This window comes from Octopus sinensis, linkage group LG30 (assembly GCF_006345805.1).
Source record: "Octopus sinensis linkage group LG30, ASM634580v1, whole genome shotgun sequence".
Taxonomy (NCBI): Eukaryota; Metazoa; Mollusca; class Cephalopoda; order Octopoda; family Octopodidae; genus Octopus; species Octopus sinensis.
Genome location: NC_043026.1, coordinates 11299262 through 11319674, shown reverse-complemented (window position 1 = coordinate 11319674; position 20413 = coordinate 11299262). Strand labels below are relative to the sequence as shown.

The 20413-nt window shown below is 39.0% G+C and overlaps 4 protein-coding genes across 6 annotated transcripts in view; 1 reads left to right on the top strand and 3 right to left on the bottom strand.

Annotated features, from left to right (window-relative positions):
* Positions 1-4415, bottom strand: part of LOC118768616 — a 13934-nt gene extending 9519 nt beyond the window's left edge. For 2 of the 3 annotated variants that reach the window (XM_036515444.1, XM_036515443.1), the window contains exons 1-2: positions 1639-2116; positions 567-745 (exon numbers count right to left, since the gene is read on the bottom strand). In XM_036515444.1, the coding sequence (XP_036371337.1) occupies positions 567-745; positions 1639-2035 (576 nt within the window). In that variant the 5' untranslated portion in view covers positions 2036-2116. Of the gene's footprint in view, positions 1-566; positions 746-1638; positions 2117-3792 lie in introns of those variants that run through there. The other variant, XM_036515445.1, reaches the window with a different exon arrangement.
* The window catches only part of LOC115226406 (zinc finger protein 665-like), a 44435-nt gene that overhangs the window by 18016 nt on the left and 6006 nt on the right, over positions 1-20413 (top strand). The window lies entirely within an intron of this gene.
* Positions 7026-20413, bottom strand: part of LOC118768621 (zinc finger protein 239-like) — a 50094-nt gene continuing 36706 nt past the window's right edge. The window contains exons 5-6 of the mRNA XM_036515463.1: positions 11455-13108; positions 7026-7171 (exon numbers count right to left, since the gene is read on the bottom strand). Of these exons, the coding sequence (XP_036371356.1) occupies positions 7158-7171; positions 11455-12094 (654 nt within the window). The 5' untranslated portion in view covers positions 12095-13108 and the 3' untranslated portion in view covers positions 7026-7157. The remainder of the gene's footprint in view (positions 7172-11454; positions 13109-20413) is intronic.
* On the bottom strand, positions 17620-19519 carry LOC118768614 (zinc finger protein 239-like). The gene is made up of 2 exons (XM_036515435.1): positions 18095-19519; positions 17620-17850 (listed from the first exon to the last, which is right to left on the bottom strand). Exon 1 carries the CDS (start codon positions 19287-19289, stop codon positions 18144-18146), a length of 1146 nt encoding a protein of 381 aa, XP_036371328.1. The 5' UTR covers positions 19290-19519; the 3' UTR covers positions 17620-17850; positions 18095-18143.

Genomic DNA, 20413 nt, shown 5'->3' with positions numbered 1-20413 from the left:
TATGGTATGTCGCCAATCTCCACGGTTGCTGGCAACTGTTTCTCAATTACTAATATATATATATATACACTAAGGCGGCGAGCTGGCAGAACCGTTAGCACGCCGGGCGAAATGCGTGGCCGTTTTTTGTCTGCTGTTACGTTCTGAGTTCAAATTCCGTCAAGGTCGACTTTGCCTTTCATCCTTTCGGGGTCGATAAATTAAGTACCAGTTACGCACTGGGGTCGATATAATCGACTTAATCCGTTTGTCTGTCCTTGTCTGTCCCCTCTATGTTTAGCCCCTTGTGGGTAGTAAAGAAATAGGTACGAAACTTCCCTCCCAACCACATGGTTCTACGTTCAGTTCCACCTCGTGGCACCCCGGGTAAGTGTCTGCTGCTATAGCCTCGGGCTGTCCAAAGCCTTGTGAGTGGATTTGGTAGGTGGAAACTGAAAGAAGCCTGTCCTATACGTATCTATGTGTGTGTGTGTTTTTCTGTTTGTGTTTGTTGTTCTCCACCACCTGACAATCTGTGTGTGTGTGTGTGTGGTTGTCTATTTGTGTATATGCATATGCATACATACCTCGTCAACTGGAAAATGTTCCCAGGAATCAAGGATAGGATTTCGGAAGAAGTTGGGACAAAAGGTATCATTGCATTTGTTCACCTTCCAGGATGAAAGATTACCTTTACTGTCATAGGAATCAAAAACTTTCAAACCAGCTTCCGTTGATAACGAATAGATTTTAATCCACACGCTATCTGAAATATTGATAATAATACAGAAAATATAAAAATTTTCTCGTTGAAACCGATAAAAATGAGGCATCTTAAACATTTGTATCTTATATAGTAATAGAAAATATAGAAATCATTTTACATTTACATAAATATATATATATATATATATATATATATATATTATATATATTATATATATTATATATATATATATATATATATATATATATATATATATAGTGAAGGCGCATGGCTCAGTGGTTAGAGCGTCGAGCTTACGATCGTGAGGTTGTGAGCTCGAATCCCGGACCGGGCTGCGTGTTGTGTTCTTGAGCAAGGCACTTTATTTCACGTTGCTCCAGTTCACTCAGCTGTAGAAATGAGTTGCGACGTCACTGGTGCCAAGCTGTATCGGCCCTTGCCTTTCCCTTGGATAACACTGGTGGTGTGGAGAAGGGAGGCTGGTATGCATGGGTGACTGCTGGTCTTCCATAAACAACCTTGCCCGGACTTGTGACTAGGAGGGTAACTTTCTAGGTGCAATCCCATGGTCATTCATGACCGAAGGGGGTCTTTATATATATATATATCCATTTCCATTAATATATATAATCATAATTGGCTAGTAACTTATTTTAATAAGTTGAATTAAAAGAAAACGTTAGACCTAATATTTACTAAGTTTGGAGAAAAAAAAAAACTTTTATTTATTTAGTACGTATATTAAGAGTAGGCATAATATTTAATAACCGTGGGGAAAAAAAAACCTTATTAATTAAGTACATATATTAGGAGTCAATAAGATATATTAAAAATAATGGAAGAGAAGTAATCCACCACCACCACAACAACAACAATAACAACAGCAACAACAGCAATAACAACAACAACGATGATGATAATGCACCACTTACTTTTGTAATAGGACAGCTCGTTGCTGTTATTCGCGCTGACGACTGTCATCATATTTTTCGGTGAGTAATTCTTACAAACGTAGCTGACCGTGTCGTAAGTAAAAAACTCCGATTGGCTGTTTAGAGCGATGCCAGCACATTCCAGTAGATTTTCTGTTGAGGAGAACTGTTCTTCTGGAGATGTCTGAAGGTAGCCAAAGGAATAACCAGGCCCCAAAAGCTCATAGTAAGCTTCACTAAATTCCTGATCTGAAGTAGCGGTTAGAATTGTTGCAAGGATTAACAGCAGCGTTCTGATCACAACTGCTGGACTAGTAGAAGGGAACCGGAACATTCTTGGTTTTAAGATCATCAGAGGGAGAGAGAGAGAGAGAGAGTGCGTGGAAGCAAATGGCATTAGAGAAAGGAAGAGAGATGAGAGGAGAAAGAGGGTGAGATTCAGCAAAAAGAGAAGGTGAAATTTAATATACAAAGAGAGAACGGGTGAGAAAAAGACAGAAAGGGTGGAAAAGAATTAGAGAGTAACAGAGAGATATCCTGAAAGAGAAGAGAGAAATAAAATGACAAGAGGTAAAATTTTTGAGTATGCGAGGAAGGGTAACTTAAAAAGAAAACGAAAAATAAGAAATAAATTATGATTTGGAATAGAAAATCTTTATATATAAAAGTGAAGTTGTGTGTCTGTCTCCTACGATTTAGATTCCTAACTACTCCCACATTTTGCGGTGCAGTTTAACCAAAAGCGGGTATCTTATAGTCGTGATTCATATCGAGCCCTTCTGGGTATTAGCATGAGTCTACGATTTAAAAAAAATTTACCATCATTTTTTTCCATTTTAATGCATTTTTTCGCTATTATATAAGGGAAGTAACTCTCTAAAAATGTCTACGATGAGTCAACGATTTAAAAAAAAATTTACCATAATTTTTTTCCATTTTTAATGCATTTTTTTTGCTATTTTTTGGCTATAACTCTCTAAAAATGCTTATATAGTTATTTCCCTTACAAACCCAAGCAACGCCGGGCGATACTGCTAGTTGAACATAAATTAGTGTTGTTAACATAGGTACAGGTCCTGGATAAGATTTTAGTAGTGGGGCCCTGCTTCGGGAATTCCAAGGATTTGAGGAGTGAGGACCCTCCTCTTAGCCACTGTTGTTCACAGGTCTATTCCGACAAGAATTGTATGAATTGTCAGTGTCCCAGCTTTGGGTTAATTAGCAACTCAGTCGAGAAAGATGGAGCTCGTTAACCAGGTGGGGGAGTGCAATCCATCAAGCGGAAGGAAAACCCTGATTCCTAATATGTTTCCTTGTAACCATACACAAGCATCAGAAAGGCTTTCGCTGTCACCAAGTTGTAGTGGCCGGACTGTTTCTCAGGATCCATTAGTGACGTTGAGATGTGGGACACTACCCAGGATCGAATTCTTTCGAACACCCCCTACTTGAGAGCTAGAACAGGATAAAACATCAGACAGGAAGAACAATACAGCTCAAACAGGCCCTGGGCAACCCTTAAATGCAGTGCTTGTGTGACAGAGACTGCCATTTGCATATCGAATAGTTCAGACACAGAAAATGCTGTTCTAGTGGGGGTGAGGAATCTAGGGCCTTCATCCTTAGTCATTAATGATAGAGGGCCACAGAATACAGGGCTAAGAATATTGAAGGCGGTGAGCTGGCAGAACCGTTAGCACGCCGGGTGAAATGCGTAGCCGTATTTCGTCTGCCGCTATGTTCTGAGTTCAAATTCCGCCGAGGTCGACTTTGCCTTTCATCCTTTCGGGGTCGATAAATTAAGTACCAGTTACACACTGGAGTCGATGTAATCGACTTAATCCCTTTGTCTGTCCTTGTTTGTCCTCTCTGTGTTTAGCACCTTGTGGGTAGTAAAGAAATAGGTATTTCGTCTGCCGTTACGTTCTGAGTTCAAATTCCGCCGAGGTCGACTTTGACTTTCATCCTTTCGGGGTCGATTAAATAAGTACCAATTACGCACTGCGGTCGATGTAATCCACGTAGTCCCTTTATCTGTCCTTGTTTGTCCCTTCTATGTTTAACCCCCTGTGGGCAATAAAGAAATAACAAACATTCACTCTCTTCATACAGTACACACACACACAAAATTGGTTGCGATAAAAAAATACTTACTTTCACTGAGATAGGGAGTAGCCCTTTCACTTTAGTTGGTTATATGAGGGGTTGATGTCAGAACTGTTAATTTTCTCTGCTGTCCCTACTCTCTTCTACGGTCAGTAGTTGCCCCTATTACCCATAGTAGGGTCTACAAATGTCAGGACTCTATATAAATGCCAGTACTGCTCCCAGTCCTAAGTTCTGTAATCAGTATTACCTACAGACTTAGATGCGTCCACATGTGACCAAAACGCGCAGACAGTACACTACTGTCTGTACCATCCACTGGCATTAAACTAGCTTACGTATAACCAGTATTTCTCCACTGAAGTTTAAACACACAAAAGCATTTCAATACGTTTTCTTTTATTGCTTAGAAGAAAGGAAAAAAAGCCAGAAAGGTAATTAAATAGAAACGTGCGCTTCATTAAACAGACAGAAAATACGGCTTTGTAGTTACTGAAATCGTTCGGATGTTAGTATTGTTGTTGATGTGTTGTTGGTGATGGGGTGTTGTGGTCGTGATATTTGTGGGTAGAGATATAATAGTTGAACAATGAATGTCGATATATTATAGAATTGTCGTTATATTATAGATAAAAGCATTCAGATATATCAACGCGGTTTAGGTAATGAGGACATGTTCATTGTTCTGAATCGGTGCACAATCGATTTTGATTATCGACAGCTGACATAATAATAATAATAAACATTGTGTACAGTGCTCAGGTGCACTACAACTCATCTAAAGTGCATATATAATCAGGTGTAGTTTCGGCGGATTTCGGAAAGCATGAGGGCCTTAAAGGATGCAGTGTCATGGCAGTCAACAACTGACGCAGGCAGTTTGTTCCATGCTTCAGCAACTCTGAGCGTGAAGAAATGTTTCCGAAAGTCATGGGAGCTGTGCTGTTTTCTGACATGTCGAAAGATTACAGGTTTTGTTTTCCACAATTTTTGACTGTATTTTTTCATGAGTGTGTGTCCCTGTGTTATCTTGGTAATAAAGAACCGCTGATAATTACGATAACACATGTCTTTACATGTATCATCGAAATTAATTATCGGCGTTTCTTTATTATGAAGATAAAACACACACACACACCCATCCATCCATCAATCAATCAATCAATTCCTCTGTATGGCCTGAATAGGAGGGGACAGAAAACAAAACCCTTTCGTTACTGTATTTATTTTGAGATGCTCTGAGTTTCTTTTAATTACTTTGAATATAACAAAGAATTTAGTAAAATAACTTGGTTATCATTAAGCTAGTGTTAGGAACATAAATTGTGACTAAGGTTTGGTGGAAGATTTTAATTCAAAACTTAGGAAAACACGACATTTGTACTACAAAGCCAGAGCCGGTTTCAGCCGGGTTGGTAACAAAAGGGTAACACTCCTGTATAGTTTTCAGTAGCCAATTCTCTTCCTCACACACCATCAGATGATACACCAACAGAATTTCTTAAAGGTTTTCTCCAGGTCAACAAAAGCCAAGTGCAATCCTTTACTCTTACCTAATTAATTTTCTTGCAGATGTCTAAGAAAATAGTATCAGGAGTACTTTTCCCAGATAAAAAAAATCAAAGTAATTTCTAATTAACAGGGCTCTCGTGCTGGTGGCACGTAAAAAGCACCATCCGTTCGCGTCCGTTGCCAGCCTCGCCTGGCCCTCGTGCCGGTGGCACATAAAAAGCACCATCCATTCGTGGCCGTTTGCCAGCTCTGTCTGGCACCTGTGCGGGTGGCATGTAAAAAGCACCCACTACACTCACGGAGTGGTTGGCGTTAGGAAGGGCATCCAGCCGTAGAAACACTGCCAGATTTGACTGGGCCTGATGAAGCCCTCTGGCTTCACAGACCCCAGTAGAACCGTCCAACCCATGCTAGCATGGAAAACGGACGCGAAACGATGATGATGATGATGATGAGGGCTATAACTCCCTCCATAACTTACCTTAACTTATCCAGCAACTTGATTCCTCCATAAATATTTCTGAGGCATCTCCTTCATCCTTCTAACAAATAACTATAATGCTGCTGTACAAGTCATTATGGATAATATCTTCATCTATAACCTAATTTTTTATAAAAGTAACTAGGCGCAGGAGTGGCTGTGTGGTAAGTAGCTTGTTTACTGACTACATGGTTCCAGGTTCAATCTCACTGTGTGACACCTTGGGCAAGTGTCTTCTACTATAGCCTCAGGCCGACCAATGAGTGGATTTGGTAGACGGAAACTGAAAGAAGCCTGTCGTATATATGTATGTGTCTGTGTTTGTCCCCCTAGCATTGCTTGACAAACGATGCTGGTGTGTTTACTTCCCCGTCACTTAGCGGTTCGGCAAAAGAGACCGATAGAATAAGTACTGGGCTTACAAAGAATAAGTCCCGGGGTCGATTTGCTCGACTAAAGGCGGTGCTCCAGCATGGCCGCAGTCAAACGACTGAAACAAGTAAAAGAGACCGATAGAATAAGTACTGGGCTTACAAAGAATAAGTCCCGGGGTCGATTTGCTCGACTAAAGGGCGGTGCTCCAGCATGGCCACAGTCAAATGACTGAAACAAGTAAAAGAGTAAAGAGAGAAAGAGAAAGTGTAATAAAGCTATATTAAATAAAATACAAGATAAATTCATCATTTATTGAAACAACCACTGACAACTTGAAATTTCACGTTAATATATATGAATATTTACATGTTTTGTTAAAATGGACTTTCGGGAGAATGACTTGTCACAGATATCACACTGATATGGTTTCTCACCTGTATGAATACGCTTGTGATTAGTTAAGTTACTACTTTCAGAGAATGATCTACCACAGAAGTCACAGTGATATGGCCTATCACCTGTATGAATACGTTTGTGTGCTGTCAATTGACCACATTGAGAGAATGATTTACCACAGATAACACAGTGATATGGTTTCTCACCTGTATGAACAGTTTGTGTCTACTTAAAGCACCACCTTCAGAGAATGATTTACCACAAAAGTCACAGTCATATGGTTTCTCACCTGTATGAACACGTTTGTGCGTTGTTAAGTTACCACTTTCAGTGAATGATTTACCACAGATGTCACAGTCATATGGTTTCTCACCTGTATGAACACGTTTGTGCGTTGTTAAGTGAGTACTTCTAGAGAATGATTTACCACAGATGTCACAGTCATACGGCTTCTCACCTGTATGAATACGTTTGTGCTCTGTTAAGTGACCACTTTGAGAAAATGATTTACCACAGATGTTACAGTGATATGGTTTCTCACCTGTATGAATACGTCTGTGCTTAGTTAAATTACCACTTTGGGTGAATGATTTCCCACAGGTATCACAGCGATATGGTTTTTTTCCTGAGTGAATATATTTGTGCCTAGTTAAGTAACAATTTTTAGAGAATGATTTCCCACAAACATCACAGTTGTATGATTTTTTCCCCTTCTCTTTATTCATGTCACTAGGAAAATCAATACTTTCAATCTGTAATTTAGACTTAAAACTTATTCTCACATAGTTCATTTTCCATCATATAATAATAATAATAATAATAATAATGTGTACAGTGCTCAGGTGCACTACAACTGATCTAAAGTGTATATATAATCAGGTGTAGTTTCGGCGGATTTCGGAAAGCATGAGGGCCTTAAAGGATGCAGTTCTTTCCTCACCACAATGTTGATATATTTTCGTCCTAATAAATATTTATACTACTGTGATCCTTGTTGATACATGATTTGGGGTTGCAAACTCCTTTATAAATCCATTGAAGTTTAATTCAGAGGCAAAATAGTCTTGTACGCATTCAAGACGGTCAAGAAGACAATTGCTGCTATCAATCTGAGTTGAGGGAAAATTACGTCTCTTTGGTATAACATTTTCTTTTGTGTCTTTGAACAAGAATAAATTTTGATGATGTATACAATTCTTAGATGCCAATGTCATTTGTTATTCTGAAATAGAGGAGAAACAACAGCATGAGATAGAGGTAAGGTGTAGAAATAAACATTTACCTGAACAAATGAAATGTTTCTCTCTACTTCCATGGTGTATATTATAATGGTGAGAAGAAATGTGTATGTGTGTGTGTGTGTGTGTGTTGTGTGTATATATATATATATATATATATATATGTGTGTGTGTGTGTGTGTATACAGTACAGGTGTAACAATGTGGTAAAGAAGCCTGCTTCTTGACTATGATGTTTTCAGTTCAATCCCACTGTGTGGCACTGTCTTACACTACAGCCCTGAGCCGGACAAAGCCTTGTGAATGGATTTGAAGACAAAAACTGGAAGAAGCCTGCTATGTGTATATATATGTGTGTATGTATATATATATATATATATATATATATATATATATATATATATAGTTAATCCAAACAAGAAAACACAGCAATGCAAGGACGTGGAACAATTAAAGTATTATTTGATACTCAGGAAAGAAGGGAAGGAGGGTTTAACGTTTCGAGCGGAGCTCTTCATCGGAAACAAAGGAGAAGGAAAGATCCCGAGAAGGGAAGACAGAGGAAAAAAATATATTTGCTGGTGGTGCTCAAGAGATATACATATATATATATATATCTACATACATACATAATATGATGGTGGCAGGAATATATGTATGTTTGATATGATAGTTGTGATTGTCATCAATTTACTATAACGGGCATTACGTCTGTCCCTTCCCTTTTCACAGGCAAACAGCTGGACCAATGGTCACAATATTTTTGGGGATTACAAAGGAGGAAATCAGGAAGGTTTTTAGCATAAAAAAAGTGAAAAAGTATGATTATTTAGTGGACATTGAGTTTTGTATTAATAAATCACCTTTGATTCTTTTTTGTTAAAATTCCGGCGATGAGGATTAACTCTGGATCTCCCCACCCCCGTATAGTTCATGAATTTAGAGGGTTTAGATTTGCGATATTATCCCTTTATTTCCCATCGTAGGTGGACAGATTTGCTATCTTACTATAATGGGCGTTATGTCCTTCTGTCCATCTCTTTGTCTGCTTCATCTTCTGCCAATTGAAATCAAAATTGTTTGCACATCAAGGTCCCAGGTTGCTCATAGCAAAACTCTCCCTGCTGGGGAATTTATGAGCCAGAATTTCCCATTTTATAACTGATGAACAGATATTAGGCTAGTCCATCACGTTAAAGATGTGGGCGGTCCAAGTACAACTAAATGGATCTGACCATCACATGATGAACCAGAATGAGCAGTCAAAAGTAAAGAGCTACAATATGGGCAGCTAAAGTCCACAAGCACTAAGCTGTTCAGCATGTGTACAAGTATTGAGAAAAGAAAAACATTGAAAATTCAATTTAAGAAAATTTACTTTATTAAAAATATTTATATTTATATGCAATTACGTAAGTTGTTTCACAAATTTTGGACATTTTTAAAGATAAAGAACTATAGAGGGTTTTATCCCATGTTTTGAGTGGCAGTTCTATATTAGGCTGATGTGAAATGGTCCATTACTTATTCTGTCCAAAGCAAGCTGTTAGTCACTTGTTTGAGGACATCACAACTTAATTAAGAAATCATCATCATCGTTTAACGTCCGCTTTCCATGCTAGCATGGGTTGGACGGTTCAACTGGGGATCTGGGAAGCCAGAAGGCTGCACCAGGCCCAGTCTGATCTGGCAGTGTTTCTACAGCTGGATGCCCTTCCTAACGCCAACCACTCCGTGAGTGTAGAGGGTGCTTTTTACGTGCCACCGACACGGAGACCAGACGAAGCTGGCAACAGCCACGGTCGGATGGTGCTTTTTACGTGCCACCGGCATGGAAGCTGGTCAGGGCAGCGCTGGCTACGGCCACGTTCGGATGGTTCATCAATTGTTATTTTTGTTTGCCAAAACTTTTACTCTTTTACTTGTTTCAGTCGTTTGACTGTGGCCATGCTGGAGCACCGCCTTTAGTCGAGCAAATCGACCCCGGGACTTATTCTTTGTAAGCCCAGTACTTATTCTATCAGTCTCTTTTGCCGAACCGCTAAGTGACGGGGACGTAAACACACCAGCATCGGTTGTCAAGCAATGCTAGGGAGACAAACACAAACACATACACACACATACATATACATATATATACATATATACGACAGGCTTCTTTCAGTTTCCGTCTACCAAATCCACTCACAAGGCTTTGGTCGGCCTGGGGCTATAGCAGAAGATACTTGCCCAAGATGCCACGCAGTGGGACTGAACCCGGAACTATGTGGTTGGTTAGCAAGCTACTTACCACACAGCCACTCCTGCGCCTATTGAAGATTTCCAAACATTGTGTTACAGTTTCAAATTTTAGTAAGGGATCCATTACACGCCTGTACAATATGTTCCCATAGCTTAAGTTCAATACTTCAGCATTGAGATTATGTCAAACGTAATATTTATTCGCGTTCTTTTGAATTAACCAAGTATTATCTCATAGCTTCAAGATTTTGATTCTGTGGTTTATTATTTATAGAATGACATTGTAGGATTGACAGAAGAGGCCAGATCTGGGTGGCTTGAACATTAAACAGGTAGAATCTTTGGACCAGATATGGCTGCTTCTTTGCCAAAGTGTCCAATAACACCTTGAAATTCCAAGTCTTCCCACTTTATTTTTCTTCTAATAAAAACTACAGATCAAATATACAGAGATAAAATATGTTTATCATCATCATCATCATCATTTAGCGTCCGTTTTCCATGCTAGCATGGGTTGGATGGTTCTACTGGGGTCTGTGAAGCTGGAAGGCTTCATCAGGCTCAGTCAAATCTGGCAGTGTTTCTACGGCTGGATGCCCTTCCTAACGCCAACCACTCCGTGAGTGTAGTGGGTGCTTTTTACGTGCCACCTGCACAGGTGCCAGGCGAGGCTGGCAACGGCCATGGTTGGATTGGTGTATTTTATGTGCCACCGGCACGGAAGCTAGTCGAGGCGGGGCTGGCATCGGCCACGAGTCGGATAGTGCTTTTTACGTACCACCAGACCAGGGATCCTGGCTGATATACAGAGATAAAATATGTTTATATAAAATATAAACCACAACTTAAGACTAACATATTGTACAGATATGTAAATTGTATTGTATTTACTTTGGCCTAAATCTTGATCTTGATACCATTAATCTCCTGAATGAATACCTGTATGTTTAGTCAAGTGGCTTTTTTGAGAGAATGATTTACCACAAATATCACAGTGATACGGCTTCTCTCCTGTATGAATGCGTTTATGTTTAGTTAAGGTACTACTTCCATAGAATGACTTATCACAAGTATCACAGTGATAAGGCTTCTCACCTGTGTGAATACGTTTGTGAATAGTTAGAGTATTTCCTTGAGAGAATGATTTACCACAGGTATCACAGTGATATGGTTTCTCTCCTGTATGAATACGTTTGTGTGTAGTTAAGCGATCGTTATGAGAAAATGATTTATTGCAGATGTCACACTGATATGGCTTCTCTCCTGTGTGGATACGTTTGTGAGTAGCCAAAACATTTCCTCGCGAGAAAGACTTACCACATATATCACAATGGTATGTTTTCTCCCCTGTATGAATACGTTTGTGAGTAGTCAAAACATTTCCTCGGGCAAATGACTTACCACAGACATCACAGTGATATGGCTTTTCACCTGTATGAATACGCTTGTGGTTAGTTAAATGTTCATTTTGAGAGAATGATTTACCACAGATATCACAGTGATATGGTTGCTCTCCTGTATGAATACGTATGTGTATAGCTAAGCTATTACTTCCAGAGAATGATTTATCACAGACATCACACTGATACGTTTTTTCTCCTGTATGAATGAGTCTATGAGTAGTTAAGTACCCACTTTGAGAGAATGATTTGCCACAAATATCACAACGATATGGTTTCTCTCCTGTATGATTAAGTTTATGAGTAGTTAAGTAACCACTCTGAGAGAATGATTTATTACAGATATTACAGTGATACGGTTTTTCTCCTGTGTGAATGTGTTTGTGAATAATGAGATTACTGTTTTGAGAGAACGATTTACCACAGATATCACAGCAATATGGTTTCTCTCCTGTGTGAATGCGTTTGTGAATCGTTAAGTGATGATTTAGAGAGAATGATTTACCACAGGTATCACAGTGATATGGCTTCTCTCTTGTATGAGTACGTCTGTGTGTAGTAAGGTTGCCCTTTTGGGAGAATGATCTACCACAGACATCACAGTCAAACGACTTTTTCCCTTTCTTAATCCTTTTGTCAATAGGACAGTCAATATTTTCAGACAATGTTTTAAGTTTCACCTTGTTCGCACAAACCTCATTTTCCATCTCCCTCCACAATATACTAAACTATCCTCTGTTCTAAAATATTCAAGAAGTTCTCTTTATCTATAAAATGTAATTTGTGTTTGAAGTAAGCAAGTTTTTCTCTCTAAGCCTTGAAGTCAAAATTTCCACAGCCCCCTTTTTTTTTTTGTTGGCAAATTTAGATCCCTGACAACATTATTGAATTTGACCTGGGTAAACTTTTCTGGATCATTTTGATTTTCAAATATGCTGGGATCAAAATCAGTGTCAGACTCCTCAGAGTGCATTAACCCTTTAGGGTTCAGATTATTCTGTTAGATGTGATGTTTGTTTATTTATATTCTTTTGAATTAATCATTCATTATCTTGTAGTTTAGAGATTTCAGTGATGTGATTTTTTAGTTTTAGAATGACATGGTAGGGCTGAGGTGAGAGGCGAGATCTGGTCAGTTTCAATATAAAACAGGCTAAATATTTTGGCCAGATATGGCCGGTTTGAATGCTAATGGGATAAAATATTTCTGGAACATCTTCAACTAATTCTTGAGGTGGCACACTCTTAAATATTGGAATGGGGGATTTCATTTGAATGTAGCACAGGTCATATACATTGTCAAAATCAGGACCCGATAGAGCAAAACTGAGTAAAAATTCATGCTCAGTGCATCCGAATATCTACAACTGTCAAATCAGTTAATTCTAAATATATAAATATTTTTTTATTTTACTCTCTTTTTTTTTTTTTTATCTATTGCTATGTTCCCCATCAGCTGTGATCTTCATCAATATCACAAGATATTGTGAACTTTTTTTTTTGTAAATCTGTCCAAGTTTAATGAGAACACAAAATTATTTTATAAACATTCCAGTTGAGAAGAAATACTTTTCAATAATGTTTCATTGATATTCACCAGATATTTATGTGAAGTTCATTCTGATCTGAAGGATATTTTCCTCTACTTGTTTAAAAAAATAATAATTATATATGCTGCATCTGATGTAAATACTTCTCTGAGGGCAATATCATCTGATAATCTGTAATGACAGAATAAAAAAAATAGTGTTAGATATGGAGAGAATACCTGAAGAATAGAGATACAACAGTGGACATTAAATGACATTTTCATAAAGACATTTCATAAGGATTCATTAACTCTGAGCACCTTTTCAAACTCCACCTGTCTAACACTCGTGGACATATTTACAAAGTCAGAAAACAGTACAGCTCCCATGACTTTAGGAAACATTTTTTCACGCTGAGAGTTGCTGAAGCATGGAACAGACTGCCGGCATCAGTTGTTAGTTGTCGGAGCACAGCATCCTTCAAAACTTCCATGCTTCCTGAGATTCGCCAATACTACACCTGATTTTCTCCCCTCCATACACACACAAGCATGTATCTGACTCATACACTGTTCACTTCCCAGACATTTCTACATTACTGCATAGACTCTATACGCACTTTCTGAGAAGTTGTGGTGCACCTGAGCACTGTATACAATAATTTCATTATTATTATTATTATAAAGGCATTTTCAACAAGAAAATTTTAACTGAACAATCAAAATCAGGATGTATTTACACACAAACATCACTGAATACATATGTATGCTCTGTGCATGAATTTGGAAACTGTGTGGAAGCCTATCGTATATACACAGACTAGCTGTGTGATAAGAAGTTTGCCTCTCACAGTGTAGCATCTTGCGCAAGTGTCTTCTACTGTAGCCTTGAGCTAACCAAAGCCTTGAGAGTGGATTTGGTAGACGGAAACTAAAAGATCATCATGTAGGCACAGGTGCGGTTGTGTGGTACGAGACTTGCTTCCCAACCACATGGTTCTGGGTTCAGTCCCACTGTGTGGCACCCTAGGCAAGTGTCTTCTACTATAGCCTTGATCGACCAAAGCCTTGAGAGTGGATTTCGTAGACGGAAACTGAAAGATCATCACGTAGGCACAGGTGTGGTTGTGTGGTACGATACTTGCTTCCCAACCAAATGGTTCTGGGTTCAGTCCCACTGTGTGGCACCCTAGGCAAGTGTCTTCTACTATAGCCTTAATCGACCAAAGCCTTGAGAGTGGATTTGGTAGACAGAAACTGAAAGAAGCCCATTGCCTACACACACACACACACACATATATATGTATAAGACCAAAGTGTATGTACACCGCTATATTTTATATATAAAAAATACAAAAATGGGACAAGAACACAAAACATCCAGAAAGACGATACAAAGAAAACCAGGTCGGGTCATTTGGAGTTTTCTATCCTCAGACGAGTCCCAGATTATCTTTGCAATTTTGGCTGGTTATACTCGAGATTGCTCCAATCTGGCCAGCCCCAAGGAAAAACTAAGCTAAGAGTATTAGATTCCTTGGAAGAAAGCAGCAAATGTATACGGAAACTGGGCATTACTACAGATGTGTGCCCCAATGAATTCGTTTTTTTTTTTTCTGTCTTTCTATAACTTTTAGAGTTCAATCGGAATTCGTTGTGAAAAATTTTTCCGCAAGGGTTGAGAGGAATTTCCTCAAAACTGTCTAAAAAACCTCATCATCATCATTTAGCGTCCGTTTTCCATGCTAGCATGGGTTGGACGGTTTAACTGGGGTCTGTGAAGCCGGAAGGCTTCATCAGGCCCAGTCAGATTTGGCAGTGTTTCTACGGCTGGATGCCCTTCCTAACGCCAACCACTCCGTGAGTGTAGTGGGTGCTTTTTACGTGCCACCTGCACAGGTGCCAGACAGAGCTGGCAAACGGCCACGAACGGATGGTGTTTTTACATACCACCAGCACGGGGGCCAGGTGAGGCTGGCAACGGACATGAACGGATGGTGCTTTTACGTGCTACCGGCACGGGGCCAGGCGAGGCTGGCAACGGACACGAGCGGATGTCCGTTGCTGATATTTTTTCATAAAATTTTCTACAAATCTGTTTCAGATGGAGCAGATTACGATTATGAAGGAATTTTCTGTAAAAATAAACTGCCAATAAACTGTAGGGCAGAGTCGAATAATTCAAAAACTTCGACTTTGTTTCCTCATACATTTTGATAAAACGTATGAATTATTGCCGCAATTATTATTTTCTTTTCATACATCAAATTCCGATAAACTCGAAATGCAAGCCATCTGAAAGGTATTTGTTATAAGACTTATTTTGGATCTTTTCGGTTTGAACGGCAGTTTTTTCTAGCGGTGTCATATGAAATTGTCAGCCATAATTATGAACCTACAAACGATCTATTGCATTTCAATCTGTTTTAGAGGGTTAGAGTTAGGGGTGGGGGGAAGGGTATCTTTTTTTTCTTCAGAAATGTAAATAAACTATAGCCTCGGGCCGACCAAAGCCTTGTGAGTGGATTTGGTAGACGGAAACTGAAAGAAGCCCGTCGTATATATGTATATATATATATACATATATATATATGTATATATATATATATATATATATGCGTGTGTATGTTTGTGTGTCTGTGTTTGTCCCCATAGCATTGCTTGACAACCGATGCTGGTGTGTTTATGTCCCCGTTACTTAGCGGTTCGGCAAAAGAGACCGATAGAATAAGTACTGGGCTTACAAAAGAATAAGTCCCGGGGCGGTGCTCCAGCATGGCCGCAGTCAAATGACTGAAACAAGTAAAAGAGTAAACCCAATCTGTTTCTTAAACGACGGACATATTCATACGGCACAGAATATTGTTTACCTCAATAGACGTCATTGATTGGTTGAAATTGCAGAAATTGAAGAAAAAAACCCCAACAAATATCTTACAAAATACAGAATTTTCTCAATAAAGCCAAGAGAAAAAGATGTTTTATAAACACATTCTACCAGTATACGAAGTTTAAAAGTGTTTAGTTACGTGGAAATTATTTAAAAAAACTGCCGTTCAAACCGAGAAGGTCCCCTGATTTCGGTAGAGTGAGACGTCAACGATGACAAGAGCTTCGCTGTTAACAGCTCGGGAATGTTTTCACCTCAATAGACGTCATTGATTGGTTGAAATTGCAGAAATAGAAGAGAAAAAACCCCAACAAATATCTTACAAACCATAGAATTTTCTCAATAAAGCCAAGAGAAAAAGCTGTTTTATGTAACACATTCTACCAGTATACGAAGTTTAAAAGTGTTTAGTTACGTGAAAATTATTTTAAAAAACTGCCGGTCAAATCGAAAAGATCCTCTGATTCCGGTAGAGTGAGATGCCAACGATGACAAGAGCTTCGCTGTTAACGGCTCAGGAATGTTTTCACCTCAATAGACGCCATTGATTGGTTGAAATTGCAGAAATTGAAGAAAAAACAACAACAAATATCTTACAAACTATAGAATTTTCTCAATAAAGCCAAGAGAAAAAGATGTTTTATAAACACATTCTACCAGTATACAAAGTTTAAAAGTGTTTATTTACGTGGAAATTATGTTTAAAAAACTGCCGGTCAAACCGAAAAGATCGCTTAAAATATCCAGCTTTTACACGACTAAAAATCTGTTTAATCATCAGTTTTTAGAGAAAGTGGGTGGAGGCCAGAAATAACGTTGATGCCCCGACAAGCAATATCAAAACATTAAAAGTTAGTGGAATCAACGAAAGTATGCAATATCAATACATATAAATGCTGTCGAGCTTTTAATACTTACAGAAATGATGTTTTATGTGAGACATTGTCGTAAGATTGTGAAGCAGCTGGAAGAAAACAATTCGGAAGAAAATAATAAGATGCTCTCGAGACGGAAATCGGGGAAAGAAACAATCCTTATGCGCATGCGTGCTCAAATATGCATGCAAACATATACACGTGTATATTTCTTTACTACCCACAAAGGGTTAAAGGCAGAGGGGAGAAACAAGGACAGACAAACGGATTAAGTCGATTACGTCGACCCCAGTGCGTAACTGGTACTAGGATTGCGCGAGCTGGCAGAATCGGTAGCATGCTGGGCGAAATGCTGAGCGGTATTTCGTCTGCCGCTACGTTCTGAGTTCAAATTCCGCCGAGGTCGACTTGGCCTTTCATCCTTTCGGGGTCGATAAATTAAGTACCAGTTACGTACTGGGGTCGATATAATCGACTTAATCCGTTTGTCTGTCCTTGTTTGTCCCCTCTGTATTTAGCCCCTTGTGGGTAGTAAAGAAATAGGTATTTCGTCTGCCGCTACGTTCTGAGTTCAAATTCCGCCGAGGTCGACTTTGCCTTTCATCCTTTCGGGGTCGATTAAATAAGTACCAGTTACGCACTGGGGTCGAATTATCGACTTAACTCGTTTGTCTGTCCTTGTTTGTCATCTCTGTGTTTAGCCCCTTGTGGGTAGTAAAGAAATAGGTACGGGGATTACGCATTGTCCTGATGAAACATCACTCCTTTTTGATTCACTAAAGCGGGTATTTTTTCTTCAAAGCTTGGTTCAAATGCTCTAATTGCTGACAGTAGATTTGAGCATTAATTGTTGCATTAGGTCAGTGGTTTTCAACCAGGGTTCCGCAAGAAGTTAACAAAACTGCTAAAATCGGCAGTAATTTTTAATTCTCCTGTGCAGATATGTGTGCATAAAACTATTAAATTATAGCACAGGGGTTCCTCGAGCCAGTGGAATGTTTCCTTGGGGTTCCGCTCCAGCAAAAAGTTTGAAAAGCACTGCATTAGGTGTTAACAATTCAATGTGAATTACTCCTTTGCAATCCCACCAGATAGAGAGAACCTTTTCCCCCATAAAGTTCCCTTCTCGGTTGTGATTGAGCTTTTTCCCTTTTACCAAGCTACTGTTTACGATCCTTAAATCCTTAAAAATGTTTTAGCCCGAAGGCCGCGGCCATGCTGGGGCACCACCGCTGAATGAGCTACACTAATATGTGAATCCACCTGGGACCCCCGACAAGGAGAGATCCAGTGTAGTTTTAAAGAAACCCACATCCACACCATGCAAGTCTCTCAGGCATTTCGGGAGGATGTTAAAGAGCTGTGGTCCTCTGAAACCCAAGCTGTTGCAGTATCTGGTCCTGTATTTTGATGGTGATGTTTAACATTTCGATAGATGATCCGTTTTTCGTCACCAGTCACAATTAAATGCTATGCTTCCGCTCGTGTCTCTTTAAAAGATTATTATATACAAAACCTTCCCCACATATTTTACAATAATACGGTTTCTCTCCAGTGTGATCTCGTTTGTGGGCCACAAGACTCGAATTCTGAGTGTATGACTTCCCACATATTTGACACTGATATGGTTTCTCTCCAGTATGGACCCTCTTGTGTCGGGTTAAATCACTGTTGGACACAAATGACTTTCCGCAGATTACACAATGAAATGGTTTCTCTCCAGAGTGGATTCGTTTGTGCTTTGTTAAGACACAGTTAGAAGCATAAAATTTTCCGCATAATTTACAACGAAACAGTCTTTCTCCGGTGTGACTTCGCGTATGGATTGTAAGCTTCGAACTCTGAATAAAAGACTTTCCGCATATTTCACAGGAAAACAATTTTTCTCCCGTGTGTATTTTTTTGTGAACTGTAAGATTAGAATTATCCGCAAAGGCTTTTCCACAGATTTCACAATGGAAAGGTTTCTCTCCAGAGTGGATTCGTTTGTGTCTATTCAAATCGCTATTATACACGAACGATTTTCCGCATACTTCACAAGGATATGGCTTCTCACCAATGTGTACGCCTTTGTGTCTTGTTAATTTACACTTGGAAACGAAATATTTTCCACAGATTTCACAGTGGAAGGGTTTTTCTTCAGCGTGTATGATTTTGTGCTTTTTTAAGACAAACTTCGAAACAAATGATTTCTTACATATTTCACAGTAAAACGGTTTCTCCCCAGTATGACTACGTATGTGGGTAACAAGATAAGAATTCTGAGTGAAACACTTCCCGCATATCTCGCAATGATACGGTCTTTCTCCAGTGTGCACTCTTCTATGTTTTATTAAATAACTTTTAAAGGCAAAATATTTCCCGCAGATTTCACAATGGAAGAGTCTTACCTTGTGGAGTGATTCTTTGTGCGTTAAAACTTCATTTTCTGAAGAGAAAGTCTCCCCACAAGTCCCACAAGAATGTTTAGGAATATGAACCTGTAATGGTCGTTCTTTAATAACTATGTCACTATGTGAAGGTTTCTCATCACTACGTGTCTGTCCGACTTGGTCCATATTGGTAAAAACAGCTGTTTTGGAAGTGTCTAAGAGAGGAACATCTTCCATTTTAACCCTCCACAAATTACTAACAGCTCAGAAATGCTTGTGAATATAATTTGCTTTAGTTCAGTTTTATTGCCCTGGACCTCCTTTACACGCACGGAAAATGTTTATGCAGATAAATTTTCTGCTCATCACAAGAGTTTTTGTTATTGAGTTGTCTTTTGTCAGTGAACAGGTCGCGGTTTTAAAGCGACGAAAATATTTTGACAAATTAAACTTAAATGTTGAAGTGAATCGAACGGCTTTTGTGTGTTTCTTAAATGGCTTACAAACACCTTCCACGCTGCAATTGTATATATATATATAAACCTTATTCAGCATGGATTTTTGTCAGTGAACAGGTCCCGATCTTAAAGCGACGAAAATATTTTGACAAATTAAACTTAAATTTTGAAGTGAATCGAATGGCTTTTGTGTGTTTCTTAAATGGCTTACAAACACCTTCCACGCTGCAATTGTTTTCGTTCCAGCACACGATCTCAGATCAAATCACTTGCTATGCAAGTACATCTCCGTAATACCTATATTTTTGTTGATAAAAAGAAGCTTCTGTTCCTACTTTGAGAAATGTTGATGTCGTTAACAGGTTGAAAATATATAGTCCACAAGTTGCTCGCAGACCACGTACAGATAAAATTGGTATTCTTCAACTTCAAATTGTAACAGAATGATCAGTTAGCATAAGAATGAACTAAGATAAGTGTATTTAAGTACTAGGGTTCAATAAATGTTGTGTGTGTGAGTATTTGTTTAGCTATGTGTGTGCGTGTGGTCTTTTTAAATCCATTTAGTTGACTAAGGATAGAAGAAAATGACAATGTGTGATGTGACGGTAATCCAAAGAACACCGGCTATATATTCGATGGTCAGGCGCCGGGCGAAATGTGTAGCCGTATTTCGTCTGCCGTTACGTTCTGAGTTCAAATTCCGCCGAGGTCGACTTTGCCTTTCATCCTTTCGGGGTCGATAAATTAAGTACCAGTTACGCACAGGGGTCGATGTAATCGACTTAATCCGTTTGTCTGTCCTTGTTTGTCCCCTCTGTGTTTAGCCCCTTGTGGGTAGTAAAGAAATAGGTATTTCGTCTGTCGTTACGTTCTGAGTTCAAATTCCGCCGAGGTCGACTT

Excerpts from the sequence above, each read along its gene's own strand:
- LOC118768614 (XM_036515435.1), bottom strand. The coding sequence starts at position 19,289 with ATGGAAGATGTTCCTCTCTTAGACACTTCCAAAACAGCTGTTTTTACC.